At 39.9% G+C, this 18,753-nt stretch overlaps 1 protein-coding gene across 1 annotated transcript; it reads left to right on the top strand.

The window, feature by feature from the left end:
* The first annotated feature begins 1,185 nt into the window (after positions 1-1,185).
* Positions 1,186-8,623, top strand: BTF3 (basic transcription factor 3). Its single transcript, XM_036403561.2, has 6 exons — positions 1,186-1,286; positions 1,576-1,644; positions 4,872-4,985; positions 5,223-5,424; positions 7,732-7,788; positions 8,270-8,623. Exons 2-6 carry the CDS (start codon positions 1,576-1,578, stop codon positions 8,314-8,316), a joined length of 489 nt encoding a protein of 162 aa, XP_036259454.1. The 5' UTR covers positions 1,186-1,286; the 3' UTR covers positions 8,317-8,623.
* The last annotated feature ends 10,130 nt before the right edge of the window (positions 8,624-18,753 follow it).

Here is an 18,753-nt window from a genome sequence, read left to right as displayed (position 1 = left end):
TGACAGACTGTGGGAGCTGGGCCTGTTTAGTCTAGAGAAGACTAAGAAGGGATCTTGTCAATACGTATAAATATCTCAAAGGCAGGTGTCAAGAGGATGGTGCCAGACTCTTTTCAGTTGTGCGCAGTGACAGGACGAGGAGCAATGGCCATAAGTTAAAACACAAGAAATTCCCCCACAACATGAGAGATAATTTCTATATGTTGAGGGTGGCCAAGCACTGGAACAGGCTGCCCAGGGAATATATGGAATGTCTCTCTCTGGAACTATTCAAAACCCACCTGGATATGTTCCTGTGTCACCTGCTCTGGGTGCTCCTGACTTAGCAAGGGCATTGCACTGGATGATCTCCAGAGGTCCCTTCCAATCCCAATGCTTCTGTGACTCTGTGATGCCAGACCATGGATGTCAAGCCTGTGGCGGGGAACTTCCCTGGCAAGGCTGCAGGTAGCAGGGTGGGTAAGAGGGCAGCAAAGTGAGTAAGGCATGGTAATCTGAGGCATGGTCAGGGCAGGCATGGTGAGTGCTGGGTCCTGCCCATTGCCAAAACAACCCCAGGCAGTGCCAGAGGCTGGGGCAGAGTGGCTGGAAAGCTGCCCACAGGAAATGGACCTGGGGGTGCTGATCCAAACATGAGCCAGGATGTGTCCAGGTGGCCAAGAAGGCCAATGGCATCCTGGTCTGGATCAGCAATAGTGTGGCCAGCAGGACCAGGACAGGCCTCGTCCCCTTGTACTGGTGAGGCCACGTGTCCAGTGCTGTGCCCAGTCCTTGGCCCTTCACTAGGAGGAGGACATTGAGGTGCTGGCAGAAGACCAGAGGCGGCCAACAAAGCTGGTGAAGGGTCTGGAGAACAAGTCTTATGGGGAACAGCTGAGGGAGCTGGGGATGTTTAGCTTGGAGGAGACTGAGGGGTGACTTTATCACTCTCTACAACGACCTGAGAGGAGGTGCATCAAGAGGAATTTCTTCACAGAAAGCCTGACAAGATATTGGAGCGGGCTCCGCAGGGAGATGCTAGAGTCACTATTCCTGAAGTTGTCTAAGGAAAGACTGGCCGTGGCACGGGGTGCCAACCACGCCGCAGGTCTTTCCCAAGTCAACAAACTCCGGGATTCCACGGCCCGCCCCGAGGGGCGCCCCCTGCGGGCCCCGGCGCGGCGCACGCGCGGCCCGGCGCGCAGGTCCTTCCTTCCGGCCGCCATCTCGCTGTGCCCGCGTGCGGATCCCGGCCCGCCTCCTGCCCGCCGCCTCCAGCCGCGCTCCGCGCCCCTCCGCTCGCCGAGGTACCGCGGGGGCGACGGGGGGCGGCCGGGAGGGGAGCGTGACTCGGCAGGGGGCGGTGGGCGGCGGCGGTGGTGGTTGGAGAAAGGGACAGCAGTTACGGGCCGGGCCCGGCGGGGAGGCTCGGCTGGGCTCGGCGGCTCTGCCCGCGATCGGAGAGCGCTCCGGCCCGCTGGCGGGGCGGGGCTGCCCCCGTGCCATGTGTGGGTGTGTGTCAGGGGCGGCTGCAGAGTCCCCTGCGCCCACGTGCCCCCACCTGTGTTCCCACACCCACTCTTGTTGTTCTCGCAGATGAAGGAGACCATCATGAACCAGGAGAAGCTGGCCAAGCTTCAGGCCCAAGTGCGCATCGGTGGCAAGGTAGGAGCCGCCTCCCTGCGCTGCCGTCGGGATTGCGTGTCCCCGCCCGTATGTCGGGCCTGGCACAAGGGGTCCCGGAAACGGGTGTGTGGAGCAGCCCTGAGCGCTCTCAGCTTGGCTGGACTGTCCTCAAGGGAATCTGTGCTCTTCCAGGGCCCTCTGAAGTCACTTTTGTAGGTCCAATATGCAGTAGTTGAATCTCCAGGCGTTTCTCTCTGTGTATGTTTTGTTACAGCAGATTTAATATTCTGTGTTACGGTGAATGGGAATCTAATAATCAGCAAGGTCATGTGCAAGGTGCTGCACATGGGTCAGAGCAGCCCTGGTACCAGCACAGGCTGGGGATGAACAGATCCCAGCAGCCCTGCCCAGAAGGAATTGGGGGTGCTGGTGGCTGAGGCTGGACATGACCCAGCCATGGGCACTCCCAGCCCAGAGAGCCACACGTGTCCTGGGCTGCATCCAGAGCAGTGTGGGCAGCAGGGCCAGGGAGGGGATTCGGCCCCTCTGCCCTGCCCTGCTGAGACCCCACCTGCAGGGCTGCATCAGCTCTGGGCTCCCAGCACAGGAAGGACAGGGACCTGCTGGAGGGCGTCCAGAGAAAGGACAGCAAGTTGATCAGAGGGCTGGAGCTCCTCTCATGTTACAACAGTCTGAGAGAATTGGGACTGGTCAGCCTGCAAAAGAGGAGGCATTGGGGCCTAATTGTGGCCTCTTAGTTCCTGAAGGGAGCCTACAGGAAAGATGCATCAAGACTATTTACAAGAGCATGTTGTAGCATGTCAAGGGGGAATGGGTTTAACTTGAAAGTAGGTTTAGACTGGATATTAGGAAAAAATTGTTTACTGTGAGGCTGGTCAGGCACTGGAACAAGTTTCCCAGAGAGGCTGTGGATGTCACATCCCTGGGGGTGTTAAAGGCTAGGTTGGATGGGACTCTTGAGTACCTTGGTCCAGTTAGAGTTGTCCCTGCCCATGGCAGAAAGGTTGGAAGTAGATGGTCATGATAGTCATTTTGCAGCCATCCCGTGCTAATTCTGTGGGCTGCTTTAGAAAACGTGTGGGATTTAAAGTGAGCATAACTTACAGCAGGTGAGGTTGGGTATAGTTTTCATAACAGATCTTAGAGATCTTATGTTACTGGTTCGTCAGAAATACTTAGGGTGCTCGAGGCAGTTTTTTGCCTTTCTGCACAAAGTTGAAAATTCAATATATTATCATACTTTTTAAATTGCAGGCTAATAGAATAAGAAAAACTTCATTTTGTTATATCTGAATATTTGTGTATTTGTGTTGTGTGTTTACTTATAACGTGAGGAAAGTATGTTTAATATGATAGTAAACAAGTATGTTTTAAAAAGTATGTTTAATATGACAGTAAACATTTTCATTTCAGTGTCAGTCTTAATTCAGGAATTTTTCAGGAATCTTTCGTACCTGAGGGAGTATACACAATGTTCTAGATTACAAATTATTCAACAGAACTCTTGCTGACAGAATTTCCAGGAGCTTTCATTCCAGTGTTTGGGGCTTTTTTACGTTTTCTTTTTCCCAATTGCTGGAGATTTAGGCAACCTAAAACAGGGTTTATGTAGTAATTAACAACCTTGGTAATTTTTGCATATTCTTGGTATATGCTAATGGTTAATTAGAGAACTCCTGTATTATTTTGCTGATTGTACGCATGTTAACCAGTGTGTGTTTATTGACTATAGAGGCTTTTAATGTCTGTCATGTGAGAGCATGCATTCAGATTGCAGTTCTTGCAGCTTGCTGATCAATATAGGGCTTTTATAGACATTATGCAAAGCTTAGAATGGTAATTTAATTTAAAATTGGCCTGTGAAATGCCTGAACCTGCTATATTATTATTTTTTATAATGGGAAATTATTCCTGATATCTTTATTATATTGTTGCCATGTAAACTGAGTGTGAAGGAGGTACATATTCCTCCATATTCCTTGATTCAAGATGTCAAGTTCTGAAATTTACTCAGAATTTTGTTGTCCAGAGGGACTTAGCATATGCCTTATCTAGCTCAATTCTTAGGTAGACAAGCCACTAAAATAAAGCAATTCTATTACTTTTAGCAGTTTCCAAACCACTGTGTGTGCTAACCCAACCGTAGCAGGGTGTGAATATCAAGTTTTATAGACAAAAACTTAAATGTTTGAGTGGTCGTCTTCCAAGTGTTGGTTTCATATGAATTTGTCACTAATGTTCCTCATTGTTGGTAACAGAGTTATGTTAGATTTGTTACTGTCCATCCAACTTTTAAACTTCTGACAGTAAACTGAGAAGGAATTGCAGCTATTTACGCAGCTAGGCAGCAACACATTCTCTTCTTATTAGCACGTGGTAGATGAGCAGCCCACGTGGGAGGACTTCGATTAGTAGTTACATTATGTCAAAAACAAGCTTAGTTTCACTTTTTTCAGACATTTTATATCAGATTTTCCTGAACCCTTGTGCAAGCAATTGGAGAATTACATTTTCTGCTTTTTCATATAAATAGATGTATTCTAATATGGAACTTTTACTTCCCTGGAGAAGTCTAGAGCTTTGGATCTGTAGGGCAACTTAACCTTTACTTGTTTGGTTTTTAAACAGGGTTGGTCTAGAACACCAGAAGTAGTATTTAAAATGTATTTATGAAATATTTTCGAAAAGTAGGCATTCTTCAAAAATGTAAATCTATCAGATGAAAGATGGCTATTTAGAATTAAAATGGAGTATTTTGGCTTTTCTATTATCATTTATTTGGCTTTTTTCTTTTCATTTATTAATGATGTGTACATAGCCTTATGATCTCTGATTTTTACCAAAATTTGGCTGTAATCTAAGGAAAATCTAATAACTTTTGGAAATTGCTTGAAACTGTTCATTCTTCAGTTTTATGTCTTGTGATGACTTGGGTTAACAAGGGTAAATTTGCAACTCCCCTTTTCTAAGATGTTGCAGTAAACTATGACGTTTGTGGAATAAATACTCTCTGATAGCATTGCTTCCTAAAACTTTATGCTTCTCCTACATGTGCAAATCTTGCCTTACTGCAAAGAAAAAAACTGCTGCAGTGCAGTTGGGCAGCAGGGTTACATGCAGTGAAACAGGTGCAGTATGTTAAGTTGATTTGTAGAGATTGTAAAGTAGTTATACTGCCTTTAGGATTAGAGTTAAGTGAGAACTACTTAAGCTTTATCTTGTCTTTTTTTTTTTTTTTTGCAAAGGGTACTGCCCGCAGAAAGAAGAAGGTTGTTCATAGAACGGCTACAGCAGATGATAAAAAACTTCAGTTTTCGTTGAAGAAACTGGGAGTCAACAATATTTCTGGAATTGAAGAGGTAATTGCTTCAAAGAAAAAAATATATATTTAAATAGAAAATAGAAATAGTATAGAAAATAGAAAATGTATTAAATAGAATATGCATTAAAATAAATTTTCTGGTAAAAACATAGCTCCTAATCTTGTATGTAGATGATCAATAGGTCTTCCTGGAGCTTTAAGAATTTTTATTTTCTGTTAAATTGAAAAATCCTGTTTGACTGCTTCAAATACTGGATTTTTTTTTTTCTTGCAGGTAAACATGTTTACCAATCAAGGAACAGTCATTCACTTCAATAACCCAAAAGTTCAGGCATCTCTGGCTGCTAACACTTTCACTATCACCGGCCATGCTGAGACAAAGCAGCTGACAGAAATGCTGCCTAGCATCCTCAACCAGCTCGGAGCTGACAGTCTGACCAGCCTCAGGAGATTGGCAGAAGCCCTACCCAAGCAATGTAGGTTGAAACTTGAATGTGTTTCATGCTGGCAGCTGACATGAAGCTTGTTTCTGTAGCAGCAGTGACATTCCCTGCACTCTTGTTGTCTGCAAGCATGTTATAAAATCCTTATAAAGAAACCAAACACTTTAAAATCAATTTGATTTATAGCTCAAACCCAATGGCAAGCATGACTCAGTCAAGCGAAGTCACCTGTTAATGTGTCTTGTAGCTGGGTTAGCACTGGAAAATTGTAGCCAGACTTGATTTTCAGGTACTTTCCTTCTTGATATGGCTGCCATATGCCATATTTTGACACATCTTGTTCATTATAGCTGGGTGAATTAATTACTCTGTAAGTGTTAGGTTTTAGAGAAGGATAAGCTTGAGTATATCTCTTGACACTTGGAATGGAAATGTAAGTAATGGGGAGAGAGATGTAACAGATATCTTGTGATTGCTTTTCTCCCTCACATGTGTGGTGAAAGTATTGCTCCATGGGCTTTTTGATAACTAGGAAGAAATTACAGGGTATTTATAAGGAAGTACATTATAATTTCAGTATGTGTAAAACATTATAGAGAACAGGGCTGATATGAGTGTTAAGCTAGATACACCAACTTTCTATTCCATACTTTAAATAGTAGAACAGTATGAACATTTGTTCCTTCTAAAACTGGCAAAAGTATAGTAAGGACTTAAATATGTAGTGTTTGATAAAGGTGCTGTTGCTACAGGATGAAAATCAGGAGTGAAAGACTTGTTGACATTGGGAACATTCCTCGTGTCCTGTGTGTACAGTCTTCTACTTCCTGAAATATCTTAAGCCCATTCCTTTAAATATATGGAACAGCCTGAAAAAATTTTGCTAGAAGTAGTCCTCAAGATATGGAGTAAAGTGTTCTTTATCATGATCCTCAGATCCTTTCTTCTAATGTCACCTGTATGATAGTAATAGAGCTTGAAAGAAAAGAGTACTTGGAAGGATTTAGAATGATTGCTGAAGTTCTGTTTTCTGATAACAATGAGAAGCCAGTTATAAGAGGCTATATACTAAGCTAAAATGCGGAGTTTTAGAAGGAGAGAAGCTTGTTTGAAGTGATTACTTTTTATGTTCTAATAAATGGCTATTTCTTTCCACTAAGAGTGGATGCCAGAACTAGTTGGACAAAACTTTCTGTTCAGCGTTGTCAGCTAGGTTTGGAAGCCTAACATCAATGAGTGAAGCATCTGTGATGATTGCAGATGCTAAGGTAAACTTGGACTGGTCTTGGGGATGAGAGAGAATGCAGGTAGTTTAGGACAAAATGACATGGTTTGCTTTTCAAATGTTGTTTTTAATCTTAAGATGCACTTAAGATTTAACAACTTTCTGCTTCTTAAAAAAAACAAATGAAGGTCAGTGATGTCCTTGTTCCAAGTCCTTTCAAAACAAAGTTTATTTATCAGTTCTGGTTCTCTAGAAATTAATGTACAGATCTAGTAAGAAACCATCTTTTTCCTCACATTTTTCTTAAAAACTGAGAAGGATTAATTAGAATAATGCTAAGGTAGTAGAGAGTAAGAGACAATGTGACAGTACAGCTAAGAATAGTTGTAGAGTATTCTTATTCTCTATACTCAGACACTTGAGATATCTGTTTGTAGCATTGTACTTCTCCCAGTTCAGCAGATGCTCACTGATCTGCTACAATGGAGATGGTTAAATCTCACTACCTCTATCAAATGCAATAGGAATGGTTAAAGAAATTACTGAGTCAGCAAACATGTGGACTAGAACACTAGGTTGCCTAAACCACCTAAGGAGTGTAAAATTGTGCACCCAGTTCCATATTCCTTTGACTTTGCCAGAGAACAGTAATACCTTTTAAGTACTTCTACTCGTGTCTGCCTGCAACTTCACAATTACACCTCAGCTTTCTTTGGATGTGTGGGATAATAAGATCCTTTCTAGTCCTTAAAACTTGGTGATATAAATTATGTAAATTTAAGAGCCATGTGGTAGTCCATAAACTAACCTGCTTTTAGGAAAAACTTGTAAAATCAATCTCCACTTGTATTTGGAAGTTATTGTTGTGCAGAGTACTCAATATCTTTGTACAAGATGGTGACTAGTATGCTGTTTAGCATGCATCTTCTAATTTTACTACTGGGCTGTTTGAGCATTATCAGTAAAAAAGGGAATGTAAACTTCCAACATTAGATAAAGCATTGCAGCTTGGCCCAGAATCTTTGATAATGTTTTCAAAAAACATAAAGCTAAACAGTAACTCAAAATGCCTATGATGAGCTTGAATGAAGCTTTTGAACTACTTGCTCTTGCAGCTGTGGATGGAAAAGCGCCACTTGCCACTGGTGAAGATGATGACGATGAAGTTCCAGGTGAGAACAAACATGCAGTGGAGGAGAAGAAAGTGAATTTTGCTGAGAGATCTTAAACATAGCATTAGATCAGACCAGGGATAGTAAGAATGATGTCTAGCGACTTGTCACAGAATTTTTGTGGGCAGATTATTTCATTAATTTCAGATACTGTGAGAGACTTTGCAGTTTAAGCTAGCATTTTGGTCCTGTGTTGAATTGATAGTTGTGACTAAGATCATTATTTAATATTTCATGAGAAACTACCTTGTCAGAATCACTGCCCAGTTGTTATAGTGAAGCTAAATGCTTTTAGAATTGTGCTTTTTAACGAACTGTCCAAAATTTCTTTGGTTGAGCAATATTTGCTCTGTATTTTACAAGCTGAAAGTTTTTATGGTAAAAACTTGAGATGAAGTTGGACTTAGGAAAAAATTCAAACCGAAAATGTTCGGCAGAGGGGAAGTGGGTCAAACTTTTAATTCCAACAATCTTTTTCTAGATCTTGTTGAAAACTTCGATGAAGCTTCGAAGAATGAGGCAAACTGAACTGTCACCTCCTGAATAAAATTAAAACTTGAAAAAGCTATATGGAGCTGCTATTTTATATTGTGACTGCCTTGATTTATTTCCTGATGAGATCTCAAGATCTGTGGTATTTGGAAACTCCTTGAATCTACAGCTCCTTAGTTACTGCTTGTACACTATTATTTTTGTGGCCCGATTGAACAAAACTATGCTTTGAAATAAGTCAGATTGCTAACAAATTTCTGCCTAGACACATTTTTTGAGTAACTTCTACAAGCAAACACTCATCTTTAATGAACTTTGGCATACAATAAAAATATAAAGCAAAGTTTCTGGTGTGACTTTTTGTCAGAAAATTAGGGACAAAAATATTAAACAACAGGTCCTAAATATTAAACAATCTTAAAATGTTTTGCTTTTCTGCAGAGCATCCTCTGTTTGCTGTGTTAAAAAGCTGGCTCCTGAAAAAAACTTTCTGTGCATAATGAAACCTTTTGGACTTGGTGAATTTCTGGCATTGCAAGTTAGAGCTAGGTAGGCTATAAGTCAGTTTGTAACCTACTGGATTTAAGAAATAGAATTGTATTTTAGCAACAGTTCATGGTGGCTTAATTTAACACAAAACTTGCAAGTCGAGGAAGAATTTTTACTTGCCAGCTGCTTGCTGCTGGCCTTGAGGGAGCTACATGTGAGTGTTAAATTTTTATCGTCAGTGAGTGTTTAATAGATATTTGCATGGTACAAGTGTTTAATGGGTTAAACAATGCCATTTTAATTTTACTTACCTGAAACCATCAGTTATATGGGGGAATGAAGCACGGAAAGGAGGAAAAGCATTAATAAAATTTATAATGGCTCTTAAGTGTATTTACCAGCTTCGGATCTATTAACTAATAATTTGAATGTTTCAGGAATGTGTTGTTTTTATTGCTTTTTGGGTTTTTGTTGTGTTTCAGAGAAAAATATAACTTTCTAGGGCACAAGAAAGACATTTTGCATTCCATTCTGACCTCTATAGCTGGAGTTTCCAAGGATGAGAGCTAAATTTCATGTTTGTGAGTCATTGATATTAATGATAGATCAGAAGCTTGCATGACCGAAGAGCACCCAGCTACTGGCCTCCTAAGGTTGTTTCTAGAGCAGATACTTCAGGAAGTGTAGATTCACCATGACTTGCTGAGAATGAAATTCAAGGTAGGAGTTGCTGTACCCATAGCAAAGCTCTCCGTGTGCCTGGAAAAGGGTGGGTCTGTGTCTGACTTGCCAAGCATGTTTGTCATAGTGTACATTGGGAAACAGTGGAGGAACTTGTTCCTCCAAGCCCTAGAACTCCTGTGGTTTGAGGTAAGACATCAGACTAATGTGAGCATGACATGGCTGAAGTCGGGTGCAAGAGCTTAGGTAACAATTTTAGAGCACTTGTCTTGGTTTACAAGTACTTCAACAGTGAACTGTGCTTGTACCATTGAATTAGCTTGAAGAGTGGATTCATTGAATTGTGGCAGTAAGGTAGAAAAATTAGGCTTGTGTGAATTTGACTTTTGAAATAAGGATGGCAAATGTGATTGCTGTGTATAAGGGAAAAAACCAAATTCCGCAGAGTAGCTTGCCAGACTTCCTGTGACCTGTTGAGTAAATAAATGACATGCTGGGTTTTTATGAGTGTGTTACCTGTTCTGTGATTCAGATATGCTAGTCCACGTAAATTGCTTTAAGCAATCATAGCCCTTATGAAATACTTTCTGCTGGTTTCTGTCTTACAAAGTAGCTTTGGGCCTTGCTTAGATGTTATAGACAGTGTTAGCCTTTTTCCCTCTAACACACATACATTTAGTACTTAAAAAATAAGATCCTCACTAAAGCAGTGTCTTTGAAGTGCAATGTAAGTTTAATCTAGTGATCAACACCGATGTGACGTGCCTGTGGAAGTCTTTGTCTTTGGGAAAGGTATGCTTCCAGTACACTCCCAGTCAGGAAATACTGGCATAATCTGCATCTTCAGACTCAAACTGAGGATAAAGGTATGAGCAAACTATGTTCTTGACTATAGCAGAGTCTAAATGGAAGTAAAATGCCTATCTAGTAAGGTTATAATATTCTTCATGTGTAACTTAGTGTTCAATCCTGGACTCAGTGGTGTGATTATTTTTCTCTTAGTATGGAGCTTAGTTATGGTTTTCCTAATCTGTCACTAATTACTAGAAACTGAGGATAGTTGTGCTGATGTTTCTCATCAGGTTGAACTTCTGGGTAACCATACTGTAATTATGCTATTACAGATTCATATCTAGTTTTACTCAAGGAAAATGGCTCTCCATTCCAAATATTTTGGACAATGGAGAAATGAAAACAAATGCCTGTGTTTCTACTGAGTTTTTTATTTTTAAGAGGCTAAAGGAATATTCAAGTTCTGTCACATTAAGCTCTGAAATAGCTTAACTCAGTGCAGTGGTGGGTTCTAGTGAGGTTTTTCATAATGTTTGGAACAGACTTTTGGAAATATTTTCATATTAATCTTACGCTTTAAGGGCTTTGCAATGTTTTAAAATTAGTATATTCTAATATCAAAACCCAAACAACAGAAACCTTATGGGAGATGCTGAAGCTGTGTGTTTTATTAGTGGTGTAATATGAAAAGCTTCTAACTATGGTTTTAAAGTAATACTGATTTTAAAGTTCTCAAAGTCACCTTGCATTATTATTACATGTTTGTTCTTATTATTAAAGGCTTGTCAGTCTGTGGTTGTGTCTGTTAGGAAAAGTAATCTTTGAGAATTAATGTAATTTGTAATGCACATTTAACATACATGACAAAGGAAGAGCATGTTTAAAATGTTCACAGCTCAATACTTGAAATTTGAAATCAATGCTTGTGTATTTTCTTATATTGATTTGCGTGGAGTGTGGGGGAAGTTAAGTGTAGTTGCCACCTCTCTGAAATTTTGTGCTGATACTGTGTTTTGTGGCTGAAACATCATACAGATAATTTACTTTTCCTCAAGTTGTCTACTGTATCTGCTGAAAACCTAAATGTGTAATGGTATGGTTGGAATAACAGGCTATTCTCTCCTTTAAATGTGGGAATAGATTTGAACAAGTTAGTAAACTGGAGAGTTAATATTCAACAGAGATTGAAGTTGAAGTCCGTGTTTATGATGACTAGATTACAGCCTTAAGTGACTGGCAAGATGGTGGTATATGTAAAAAGGAGAGATTTCTAAGCTGCGTATTTTAAAATATTAATAAGTACTCAGCATGTCTTGCACTTTACTAATACATGTAATGTGGCTTCTAATTTTTCTGAGCTATTCTTTCTTAGTTTTCTATAATTTCAGCCACATCTATGAGAGTTGCTGAAAATGTTTTCTACTGGATATGATAGTTGTAAGATCCTGACCAGTAACAGAGATTGGACTCTGAGAGGAAGTCTTATTTTGCAGAAAAAGGAGATTATGGTGCAGCTGAGCCAAGCTTACTTAGCTTGGGGGAACTGTCTGTAGCATGAGGAAGTAACACAATTAGTTTGACTACAAGGTGAACTCAGTAACTTTAAAGATGGATAAAGAGTGGATGTATATGGAAGCTCTGAGAATCAGGAGTATAACTATTTCTGTGTATTCTAATTGACTTTAAGCTGTGGTTTCTTGTTAACATGGTACCTACAGTTTCATCATGAAAGTTTTAACTGCACTGCTAATACTCTGTCTTCATGTGTGGATTATCATTATAAAATAACGTTACTGAATAGAAGGAAGACATTTTATGTAATACTATTACTGTACGGTCTTACTGTAATCTGTTTTTTTAAATAAGAAATTTAACAGATGTAATTTACATTACAATTTACATTGCACCTAAGGTATCCTGGTAGTGAAAAAAGCCATTTGAACAATGTTTGTGTAATGCAGGAATTAGTAATACTTGAACAGATGAGTTACAGCCCAATGTTTTGCATTGGTAGTGAATCCAGACAAATCAGAACAATTGTTGACCAATTAGTGTTGTAATGGTATAGGCTATAATCGTTAGTGCCTATGTCTGTAACCTCTTGCATGAGTGGAAGGCAGAATTCTAGGATATCTTGCTGCTAATCAGATTGGTTGAAGCTCAGTTTGATCATGCAAAAGCTTTTGGTTGTGATACCCATTAACCAAGATTTGCAACACATCCTCACACAAGGATTTGATGCATGCTGCAGGTTACTGGCAGATAAATGTGGAAGTATTGCTGCAGTTGAGATCCTTATTCTGCAATTCCATTGAACAATGCCTTTTTTTTTTTCCCTTTTTTTCTGGAAAAATGTAGTAATGGGCTGTATCCTACTCCAAAAATTTAGAGCACACATGAAGTTAACATTCGCTGTGTAAGTTGTACCTGAGTTAATAATGTCTTTAAGAATTATGCTGGAGTCTCAAAAGTTTCAGCTCTGCATACCTGATAAGTATCCTGCTTCACAACTTGTGGCAAGTGTTTGCACCTCTGTGTTATCACTGGCTTAAAATGATGCAATAAGATTAGGCAAGGTTTGAAGTTGTGGAAAGTATCAGCTGAAACAGAGGGAGCTGTGGGTTTAAGCTGCCTCTTCAGGGATTGTGACTAGTCCTGCTATTCTTTCCTGTTACTTCCAGTAACTACATCAGGCAAATGCAGATGTAACTGAGTATAGTCAGAACTCTCAACAGTAGTATCTCTCGACAGTGAGCTGCTGTTTTGTGATGGATTTCTAGTAACTGTGCGTAAGCAAGACTACTGCCACCTTTGAAACCCAACTGAGGTGTTCTGAAAGGGCTTCTTGCCCTATTGTGCCTGTAAAAAGAAAGATGGTTGGATGTGCCAAAATTTATGCTTGTGTGACATTGGTGTTTGACATAATGTCTGTGGTATTACACAGAGATTGTCACTAGTAGTCACAGTAGAGTAGAATAGTGTTAAAATGAATGGGGTGATGAATAGTTTCCTTGTCTCTTCAGTATAGTTGCCTCTGCAGAACTAGGAGGAATTAAAAGTAATAATCTTTAGATTATTATTCATTAGAGCCACGTAGGTGAGTAATATAGCTAAGATGTACGGTGAGCAGACTTAAGTGGTTAGGAGCCATTTTTATAATACTTTTGCGTCTTAAAGACTTCTGCATTTGTGCTCATTTCTAACATTATTTGGCTTCACCTGTCTAGGTCAGTCATCTCATTTTGTTGTGTTAGATTTGTGGCATTCATCTGTCCCCAAAAAGCATGAGCCTTATGTAAATATATGGTGAGGGTTATGTGAACATATGTTTGAAGGATTCAAACCCAAACTAAAAAGGAGGTGAAATGAAAAAATTGAACAATTGTGTCAGCAGAGTGGCAGGTTTATTAATCTGAGAAGTCCATTACAAGTTTTTGTTCCACAGACAGTTGGTATACAGAGCACCAGGGAGGAGTTAATTTGACAATTCCTTTTTCTCCCCTCCCAGCTGCTTTGCACCAGTTAGTGTTAGGAATCAGTAGTTACTACAGTTCTTTCTGGTTTAGGGAAGCTCCTAAACAGTGTGAAACCAGCATAGCCAGCTCATGTAGCTGGGGTTTGCCTTTAGCATATGTTGGGGGCAACATTTGGATAAACAATTCTCATGTACATCTGCAGCATTTCATGCTCCAGTAATTACTACCCGGGGGTGATGATCTTTAAGATTTTTTTGGGGGGGGGGGGGGGGTGGGTTGGGGGTGGGTATATTTTTACTGTGTAGAAGCTAGACTAGCTTACCAGTCTCAGGAGTCACTGAGTCATCATCTTCCACCAGCATACAAAATTCAGACTTGCTCAGATGTGACCTCGTGCACGTATACACTGGTGTCTGGGCTGACTTCTGTCAGGATCTGTATTCTGGATGGATTGTCATTCTGCTTAAGTGCATCAGCCCTTTACAACAACCCTTTACTCGTGTTATATTTGTTCCTCGTATTTTAGCATTGTCCTATTTTAATAATTTGTACCTTGGAAATAGGTGATTATTTATTTCAAAACCTGTTTTTACTCCTGATTATGTCCCACCTTGGCAACTCTCTGGTTTCATCAGGATATGCAGTATATTTGACAGATAAACTATATAAGCAGGCCGTAAAATAAATTCCAGTGGGGATGCAAGGCTTCAAGGATGCACTGATACATTTTTAGAGCTGTGGATGGGGTGGGATGCTGTGGACCTTCTGGAAACAGTTTTGTGTGAACAGAAAATCATAATGCTTCTAAACAAAAGCCTTTTTGGAGACAATGGTGGTGCTGTTATGCCTGTGATTTACCGTATATTTGGGATAGATTATACCACAGTTACAGAGTAGATAAGCAAGCTATTTTTGTGATATATTTTCAGAAACAATTGTGTTGAATCCCTTAGATTGTAACATTTAAGACAGTCTAGATGCAGTCTAGTGGCTACAGAAGTGGGATGGAACGATCTATGTGGTTTAACTAAAGTTTGCCTATTTTTCCAAGGTGCTAGAAGCCTGAATAAGTTCTGGCACATCAAATGTGCCCGCAGACTACACATCATTCAGTGTCCTTTAGCTGACAACCATACACAAGGTTGAGTTCAGGTATTGGATGGTATGATAGGTCCTTCTGAAATGCTTGGCAGTGGTATATGCTAGAATTGGTGTGAAAGTGATGCTGTTCTGTAAGCTTCATTTACGTTTATGACATAGAAATGCTGATGTGCTAGAAAATTTTGTAGGCTGTGAAAAGCATGTGATGTGATTGTACTTGCTATGCTTTGATATCAGTGCTAAAGAGGATGTTCAGTTGATTTACATAACGAATCAAAACAGTATCTCCCACAATGCAGGTCAGGATTTTTTTTCCAGAGGATTATTTAGGGATTACTTAGGTTTATTCTTGCAGGAAAAGGATGAGCCATACAGTGCAGTCCCACAGCTGTAATCCACCTTGTTGCTGAGTCCAGTTTACATCTTCCTTTCTGTTGGGGTTTGCAACCTTCCCTGCTGATTTCTGCGTAGATGGTTGGCCTCATCACTGCTCATCTGCAGAAGATGGACTGACATGCTTTACAGTCCTGTATGCCTGGAGAGTTGCTAGCTTAATTTGGTGACAAATAACCCTCAACAGAAAGATCTATTCAGACGTCATTCCTAGGACTATAATAATATATAACCCCTAACAATATCTTTGATCTTGAAAGTTCCAAGTGACTGGATTCCTAATTCACCCAGTTATACATTCATTGCCAGATGGAGCAGTGTACTTCCTGAAAGCATTATGTGCTGCACAGCAGGAGGTGCATGCAAGCGGAACTGCTATAACAATACTAATGATGATCATTCTAGTGATGGGCAGTGTCTGCACTCCAGTGATTTATACTGTTGTTGTAAAGGTCTGGTCCACAGTGTTCAGGAAAAACTACTGGAATGCCCCTAACATTAGCTTACTAGTTAAAAATGCAGAACATATTTGAGTCTTTCATTTGAGTAAATACAGTCTGTCCTTTTTTTTTTTTTCCCCCCTGTCCTTCATTCCTTCCAGAGAATATGGAGTTACATATGGTTGATGCTAAGTGTACTCTAGAGCTGTGAATGTGAACTGCTTAGCCAAAACAAGTCACCTAGAATTAAGATAAACTTTTACGGTTGCTCTGCTTCTGCCATTTTTTGTCAAACTGTTACAAAACAGTTGTGGAAGATGAGTAATAGTTCTGGCATTAGTTTACATCTGTTTCCTCAGGCTGAGCTAAGCATCATCATCAAGGTTTAAAGAAGCAAGATTCGAGTTTGCTTAAAGGTAGATTGTAGGACCAATGCACAGTGAAGTTGCTCTGGAAATGCAAAACTGGTGCATGCTGTAAATAAAAGTTTGTGTCATGTTTCTCAGCTAAGAGTAAGGTCCAGTGGCTGATTTTCATCTTGGAGCTGTGCAACATTATTTCTTACTGCAGGAATACTGCTGGGTTAACAACTTGGGGGGGAAGAAAAAGTGTCATGGGGCACTTCCATCATGGCCCTGGGACAGAGTTTTCCTCTAGTACCACAGTGAGGAGCCAAGATCATCTCCTGTGGATCATGGAAAAGGTGAAGAGCAGAGGCCCATTTTCCATCACTTGGCTTCCTGCTGTGGGCACCTGCTCCCTGTGTGGCGTAAGGAAGTGTATGATACAGACTTTTTTTTTAAATGCTAAGGAAAAGCCCACAGGAGGGCTGAAGGGAGATTATGCTCTACCCTGGGAAGGTCTGGCAGGAGGTTGCTGCTTTCTGTAACTGTCTCAGAAATACAAGTGGGGAATTCAAAGTACAAGACAGATGAACAAAGAAGGCAACAGAGTGGAACTAGTAACAGCCCCAGAGAAAACCAGAGCAGACAGGGAAGTGTGTTACAAAGTGCTCATCAAATTTACATGCAAATAGTAATGCTAACATTGTACATGATTAACCAGAATACCCTGCAAAGTCAAATGGGAATGAATAAGACAAAGACTTTGTGCAGTTCTGAAGCATTTGGCTGTTACTACTACACGAAACTGCTGGCAATCTGCTTTGTGAGCAGAGTTCATGATACCTGTGTTTACATGTTGCACACTGAATTTGGCAAAAAATAATTTAGTAATCAGGAAAAGCAATTTATTATATATAGATCTTAATACTCTGAAAAAGTGCATACTGTCATTCAAGTTCAAATTTAAAAGATGAAAAATTTCTGTAAGAAGTTACATTGGCTAGAGCTTTTGTAAAAACTTTGGAGAAAATCAGCTTGTAATTAAGATTCTGACTGCAGAATTTTCAAACTCCTCTGGTTCTGTGACAAGGAAACACTTTGGGCCCATAGGTGTGGTTCAAAGGTAAGTCTGTCTTAGTGTCTTCTCACTGCCATCAGAGGCTACAGAAATCATTCGCTAGAATGAAATCAGAAGACTGACCTTTCAAAACATTTAACCAATGCTGAAATTCCCACCACTTACAATTTTTGCTACTATAAACAAAGGAAAATGAATACTGAGAAGTATTTACACCAAGAAAAACAAAAATTTATTGTTGTGCCTCAGAGAAATACAAAGTATGTGGAGTGAAGCATGCTGTTAGTATTGCATAATCACCAGTTGTCTGTGCCTTTTACATAGGGATTTTTTTCCTGTGAGTAAGGCTTTTTCTTTGCATAGATTTTTTTTCCCGCTGTTTGCTAACTCTTGACTAAATTTTCCTCAGGGTATCTGAATCATAGCTTATAAATGGCTGGTTGGTCCCTGCAAGGTCCTCAGAAGAGCCACAGAAAACTTTAATTCCATGTTCCCTTAGCAGCATAATGTTACATAGTAGAAAGGGCATATGATGCAGGAAACAGCTTCTGAAAAATTACCATCTTCACCTTTTTACTTACTCTTGTGGTAGGTGTTGTGATGACTATCTGACAATTGCTTGAAATTCTGCAGCAAAAAGATGGAAGAAATTTGAATTGCATTGTCTTCATCTACATTCCTCTTGTTTGTCTTCACATATAATTAAAAAATGCATTTTCTGGGATACGTTTTGAGGCAATAGCTAAGTATTAGTCAGTTTTATATCCTATATGTTATCTCATTGCTGACTGAAATTCAAGACAAAATACAGAGCAGATATTGAAGGTTCATTATTTAGAACAAGTACTTTCCTGTAACACAAATAATACAGGAAAAGGAAATTGTGTTCTTTAAGCATACTGATGTAGTTTTGTCTATACATGAGATGTCTTGCAATTTAAGAAAAAATGGCTCAGGTTATGGTATCTCAAGGAAACACAATTTGCCTTTTATTTGCATTACTTTTCAACAAATGTGGAAATTCAGCATTTGTTTTTACACGGGACATTAAATCTCAGTATTTTTAATATGCAACTTTACAGTAATTGGCACTTCATCTTATTTTACTTTAAAATTACTTACAAGAGACATTTTTCTGGATTTTGATTATGAAACATTTTTTCTCTCTTGCTTCCAAGGCATGTCAGATTTGTTGTTTCTTTCATCTGATTTAATCATGCCTGATGCAATAAAACTTGTGTAAACGCTACGTAAGAATACAGGCATCAAAGCCTGGGGGACAGATAATGGAGCAAGGATTTCACCAACACCTGCAAGGTCAGTTACATTTTTTTGCTTCACTTCCCTAAGGCTGATTCCATTGCAGATTTCAGTGTCTTGAAAGAAATGCATCTCTGTGCTGGCTCTTCGTACCACCTTTCAGAGGTTAATTCTGACCTGGTGTACACCTTCTATGTACCACAGATGTTTTGGTACATAGAGTCAGAGGGAAATTAGGCCAGAAATCCCAGTTTAATCCATGGAGGTTTGGAATTTTTTTCTACATTTTCCCCTTTTGTATATTCAATCACCTTGTTATTTCAAGGTTAGCATTTTTAATTCATTATTTCTCTGGCTCTGACTCAGAGAATTTAGCTGGATTGTTCTTCAGCCTTATAGTCCCTTTCATCAGAATCATA

Source organism: Molothrus ater, chromosome Z (assembly GCF_012460135.2).
Source record: "Molothrus ater isolate BHLD 08-10-18 breed brown headed cowbird chromosome Z, BPBGC_Mater_1.1, whole genome shotgun sequence".
NCBI classification, from domain to species: domain Eukaryota; kingdom Metazoa; phylum Chordata; class Aves; order Passeriformes; family Icteridae; genus Molothrus; species Molothrus ater.
The sequence above is the reverse complement of the archived record's forward strand: the minus strand, read 5'-3'. Positions and strand labels throughout refer to the sequence as shown.

Bases quoted from the DNA above. Each gene is read 5' to 3' on its own strand.
- BTF3 (XM_036403561.2), top strand. From the start codon at position 1,576: ATGAAGGAGACCATCATGAACCAGGAGAAGCTGGCCAAGCTTCAGGCC. The intron at 4,986-5,222 runs GTAATTGCTTCA...TTTTTCTTGCAG, and splicing joins ATATTTCTGGAATTGAAGAG to GTAAACATGTTTACCAATCA. The intron at 5,425-7,731 runs GTAGGTTGAAAC...TTGCTCTTGCAG, and splicing joins AGAAGCCCTACCCAAGCAAT to CTGTGGATGGAAAAGCGCCA.